The 6,061-nt window shown below is 43.2% G+C and overlaps 1 protein-coding gene across 1 annotated transcript; it reads left to right on the top strand.

Annotated features, from left to right (window-relative positions):
- Positions 1-4,495, top strand: gins3 (GINS complex subunit 3). The gene is made up of 3 exons (XM_048256943.1): positions 1-354; positions 1,536-1,769; positions 3,686-4,495. The coding sequence occupies exons 1-3, from the start codon at positions 184-186 to the stop codon at positions 3,911-3,913; spliced, it is 633 nt and encodes a 210-aa protein (XP_048112900.1). The 5' UTR covers positions 1-183; the 3' UTR covers positions 3,914-4,495.
- Positions 4,496-6,061: the final 1,566 nt, after the last annotated feature.

Raw genomic sequence — 6,061 nt, 5'->3', positions numbered from 1 at the left:
ACTCGCTCGTTCGGTTATCGACTTGTAATGCCTGGTATTTGAACTCGCGCGCTCAAATGGTTGGTTGACAAGCAGCAGCCCGCGAGTTGACACAGGCTAAATTCGCAGTTTATATTTTCATTTCAGAGGCAGATACTGACATTAGCCGTTTCCTGGGGAAACTGTACGACGTCAGATTAAACAATGGACACCCAGTCGTACCTACCCGTGCCTCCGGGAGTCGGAATGGAGGAGAACTTCTTTTCTTTGGACGATATTTTGCTGTCGCATGAGCGGCTACCATGTAGGCTAGAGACAACTTTTCCTCGCCTCGGATTCCTCGAGAAATCCAGCGACACTCATGACATTCCAGAGGTTTGTGTCTCTTTTAACCAAACATCACAACAACAGTCTATGTCATTTTGAACAGCTTTTGAAATACGTTTCGCCAATGCTACGTTGTTGGACTGGTTGCATTTTACGGTAGCTAGCAATAGACATTGACACAAGCCTCTTCCACATGTCAGTCTTTGTTTTGGTTTGCAATTTTGTATTAACACCCCCCAATTATCACCACTTTTGTTTGGAAATTCTAAAACAACGATGTTTTTTAACACTTCAAAATAAAATTTGCTAAATGAACCTTACATTTTTCAGTAGCCATAGGTGTGTAGATTTGAACAAAATCTGTTTTGGTTCTTAACGGGAGCATTTACTGCCTAAAATATCCGATTTTGTTTACCACGCTCGGAGTTATAGTGCTGGCCTGATGGGTCGCCTATTTACGCCGTTTCAACTGCACATGAACGGTTAGACCGAGAATTCTCGTCATGAAATTAAAATTCCACTGGAGCTCCAAGCGGATGTGTACACGTAGCCTTACAACACTGTTTACAGCTCTTCGAGTCACGGTAAAATGTAATTTTTGGTACATAGCTAATTTAGATACACCTATTGTGTGGGTTCTTGCGTTTCTTTAGGAAACCGCCGTCTTGGTTTGTATAGAAATGGATATTACTGTAAGTGACACATACACGCAAGACGGCGGAAATACGGGACCGACGGTAATGGGGGCAGTTCCGATAGCAATATCTGCAATATAGCATTTGTTGACCAACTGACGTTTGTCAAGACAAGTTTATGCTTGTAACACTTACCGCACGGTATAATGGGACTTGTGTGACCTCAAAGGACTAGTAGCCTATTTATTTATTTGCCCGCCAGCCTGCCTGTACCTAGCTGTACCTGTACCCCTGTATGCCTACGTTGTGCGTTTGATGTCATATTTGTATGTTTTAGTGTGTATTGTACTTCATTGTAAGATACTTAACGTTTCCTCAATAGACTGTCCATTATTAATTCGGTTTCTGATGAAATGGCTTGATAAGTCATGCCTATCAAACTGCTGGAACAGATGTTATTAAATTGCGTATTACATTGTTGGCAGTTTGGTGGATGAGTGTGTGTTGTGGAAATGGTTTTAGGTCAGACTAAACCGATTACTTAGAAACGACTAACTTTACCAGGACGTGTGTGTGTTTGCTTGTGTGATTCAGGGCACTAAGATGGAGCTTCCACTGTGGGTGGCTAAAGGCCTGTATGAGCAGAAGAGGAAGGTTGTGGCAGTAGAGCTCCCCAAGGTGTACCGCGAGGGCTGGAGAACGGTGTTCGGAGCGGACCCCAACGTGGTGGATCTGCACAAGATGGGGCCTTACTACTACGGGCTGGGCTCCCAGCTGCTACACTTCGACAGCCCGGAGAACCCAGAGGTGGCACAGACAATCCTACAGGTACACACACACACACACACAGGCACACACACACACACACAGGCACTTCACACAAGGGCACCATTCTCACATTTAAACAACATGCACAACACACAGGAGGTACAGACAATCCTACAGGTACACACACACACACACACACACACACAGGCACTTCACACAAGGGCACCATTCTCACATTTATAAACATGCACAACACACAGGAGGTACAGACAATCCTACAGGTACACACACACACACACAGGCACTTCACACAAGGGCACCATTCTCACATTTAATTTAAAACAAATAATTTGCTTAAATGATGATAAAGTGATAAGGTTTATCATTTTCAAAAATTCATATCTACAGATGATGCCCCTTTTCACCCATTGAACAAGCAAGTTGTGTCTATTTGCTCACACCCATAACATTTAACTTGGAAAATGTCACTCAGGTCATGAAGAACCATTCCTATTGCTGCTTAGCTTGGCTAACTTGCTACAGTAGCTGATGAATGTGTAGAAATGTCTGAGTCAGGCCATGTCGTCAACTGATGCAAAATCCAAAATTGACAAAAGACCAAGTTACACTGTACTCCTGCCAGAAAAAACAGGATAGTGGATCTGGCCACAACTTCAGAGAATACATGCATACATGCTTCATTGTTTGGGGTCCTCGGAAAATGTTCTGCCCCAAAAGGGGTCCTTCTAACTTTTAAAAAATTGAGAACCCCTGATTTAAACAACATGCACAACACACTTGGTGGTACAGACAATCCTACAGGCACACACACACACACACACATAGGCACTAACACAATGGCACCTTTCTCACATTCAGACAAGATAAACAACTCACTAGGAGGGTTTTTTTTGCCATGTATTACATTTGTTTAGTTTTCCAATGTGAAAATGTTTTCCCTTAGTTAATTTCAAAGAAGGAATAGACTGTACTGTCATTAGCCATTGTTTATGAACAAGAGCTTTGTAGAATTACCAGAAAGTTATATGTGATGGGATCTGGGAAAACCATGGAAAACCTTCTCTAGTGACATTTCATCAATTTAAGATTCTGATACCATCCTAGCAACATTCTGGATACTGTCCCCTAGCAACATCATGGATACCATCCTCTCAAAGTCATGGATGTTGCTAGGATGGTATCAGAATCATAAGTTGGTGCAGTAGTTAAAAATGAGGTAAGTTATGTAAAATGTGACCACTAGAGGGAACTCTTTGTAATGATAGGATGTGTTGTTGCTGCAGTGTGGGCATGGTTGTATAACTTATCTTTTAGGCAACCAGTGCTTCTCTGAATCACTCTTTAAATAATTCCTTTGTAGTTAATCCAGTTTGGTTTTGTGTGTGTGTGTGTGTGTTTGTTATGTCTCTGAGCCAGCAAGAGTATGTGTGTGTAAATTTGAGAAATTTGTGATGCGAGGGCGAGAGAATCTGTTTCCATGGTAACCTTCCTTTGTCTGGGGTAAAGTAGGTGATGAGAGCCTAAAGCTAAAATTTGTCTGTCTGGAAATGCATTCAAGATGTGAGGTGAGTATGTGGTTGTTACTGGTGGTGCAGTAATATGATTGTGCCTCACACTCCATACGCAGAACCCAGTCCTGGGTTTTCCATCATCCGTCTGCCCCTATATTTGAACAGTTTCCTTCTCGTGGCAGCCTTTATTTGCACAGCTTAGAGCGGTGTGTTTTTGGTTAGGCTCGCTGGAAACGTATCATCTCTGTATCAGGCAGTCTTCCCAAGATTTGAAGAGAGTACGAAGAGTAGTGGTCGGATGAGATGTTGTTGGATATGCAACATGGCTTCTTTTTGGAGGCCAAGTGTTTCCAACTTTTGCTATTTCCTGGCCTATCCTAAAAAAAAGTTGACTCGTGAAATCTTTATTAGACTAGTAAAACTAACGCGCCGCTTGTGTTCTAGACGTTTATCGGGCGGTTCCGGCGGATTATGGACTCGTCTCAGAATGCGTACGACAAGGACACGTCTGCACTGGTGGAGCGGCTGGACTGCCTGGAGAGGACGCTCTTTCAGGCCGGGCAGAACGGCCTCAACGCCTTTCAGCGCTGGGAAAAGGGACACGCACACCTGACGGCCTCCAACCTCGTTATGAACTACCGCAAGAGGAAACTGGCTGATATGAGTGTTTAAACGCATGCACACGCATGCACACTCATACACACGCATACACACTTATGCTCTCCCTCATCAGGGAGAATGATGAACTTGCAAACAAGCTCACCCACATTTGATGACATGCTTATGTGCATACACACACGTCCTCCCAGGACATTGTGAGATGACCAACAAGCACACCAGAATCCACATCCACAGACTTATTTTGAGACTTTATGCACGCACACACACACCTTTTGTTCATCCTTTCTTAAATGTAAAAAGTACTTATGTCTAAATCATTGTTTCACAACATATTTAGTTTTTTGGTATGTTCTGTGTGTGTATGTTTTTGAAATTTAGCCACCGCAAACAGCATAGCAGTGGTATATTAAAATGGTTTCAAATCAACATACAATTGTAGTGTTGCAGTCATTCTTCGAACATATTGTGAAACCTTTCGTTAACTAAATTACTTATTTTTTGTCTTCATTGATTGCCTTGATCGAATGGGATTTTAGCTCTATGGAATAAAGCAATAGGCCTACATTTCAGAGATAGACTGACATTGACTCCTTTGTTACTCATGCAGCCAAGGCTGCAGTGTGCACTGTGGTGTGATTGAACCCTATGTTAAAGCTGGGGTCACCTCACTGCTTCGAGGGTGTGTGGGTGCGCACTTGTGTGTGTGTTGTGTCTGCGCACTTGTGTGTTTGTTTATGCTTTTCGGAGCCAAGGCTGTGTGTACTGTGTAGCATGCACACACAGAAGCGGACCGCTAGCAAGATCGTGAGGAGAAATTTTGCAGAAAAGTGCATTTGGTTTAGAATCACTCCCCAGAGGCCCTGGATGTCTCATTACTAGGGGATGAGAAATGGTGCACATGGAGTCAAAAGAAAAGCGTGCATAATTTCAAATAAACGTCCCCCTTTATTACAGCTCACGTTGAATTAGACTCAGCTCTTATCTGGCACAGGGCGAAGCCAGAGTCCAGGAGAGGCCAGCCCTGCTTCATAGAGGAGTGATGATGTACAACTATGTTCAACGTGCAGTGTTTAAAAGAATTAGACTGTTAGGGGCTGAGATTTTCGGAGGAGCACAGTTGTGTGTATGTACAGTAAACAGGATTAGAAGGAGATGATCTGCACACTGTATATGGGCTCCAAGAAATACTTTATTCTTAAAAGGCCACGTTTTGATCTCAACAGATCTTCATCAGGCAAATAAGAACCTGTGATGGGGTTCCCACGGCGCCCTTGAAATCTTTTAAAGGTTGTGAATTTGAGAAAATAGGAAAGGCCTTGAAATTCTGAGATTTTGAAAATAGACTTTGACAGGGGTCAATCAAAATGCTTGAATTTATTTTTCTTTTGTCTGCAAGATACTGCATAGTCTCCAATTACTGTAAAAGCACAAATGACAAAAGGTTGCACATTTTGGTCTCTCTCGATTATTTCTGTGAAGCCTGCTGTCTCATTAAACTTCTCTGTGTTGTGATTCTGATTAACTGTGATCTGTGCCTGAAACTGCCTTTTGAGTCTTTGAATTTGAGGGAACTGGGTCCGCAAAGTCTTTGAAAAGTTCTTGAATTTTGTATTTATGAAGGCGTGGGAACCCAGATAGCAGACAGACATAGAACTGGAACCCTAGCTGTGCACTCAGGCGTTCTATTCAGGTCAGCTGATGGGGTGGTGATGATGATGGATTTTTGGGGAATGGAAGGTATTGACGATGGCCTCTGGAAGTGTGACATTGATGTGTGCTGTTCTGACATTGACCCGTGCGCACATTGCCCTGCTGGGAATAACTGGTGTGTGTACGTGTGTGTGTGTGTGTGTGTGTGTGTGTGTGTGTGTGTGTGTGTATTTGGTTGGTTACCTCACATCACAGACACTGTTGATTGATGTCATCTGGCCTGTAGCTGCTGTTAAACTAACTTTCACTATACGCAGTACATGTGTACACATGTGTATTCACTTCAATGGTAGTTGAAATAATGGTAGTTGGTCAGGAGGCTTACATGATGATGTATCACTAGCACCTGCTGAACAGTGGCGAATTGTGGAGGCTCCCTTGCTGTGTGCTGAGATTCCAAGATTCTGTGGGATCGCTGACGAGGCACCCGTGTTAATTTAAAGTGTTCTGGGGGACTGACCCAGTTTAGCTTGCCTTTGCCATCAGCTT

This window comes from Alosa alosa, chromosome 11 (assembly GCF_017589495.1).
Source record: "Alosa alosa isolate M-15738 ecotype Scorff River chromosome 11, AALO_Geno_1.1, whole genome shotgun sequence".
Taxonomy (NCBI): Eukaryota; Metazoa; Chordata; class Actinopteri; order Clupeiformes; family Clupeidae; genus Alosa; species Alosa alosa.
Note: the sequence above shows the minus strand (reverse complement) of the source record. Positions and strands in the feature narration are given on the sequence as shown.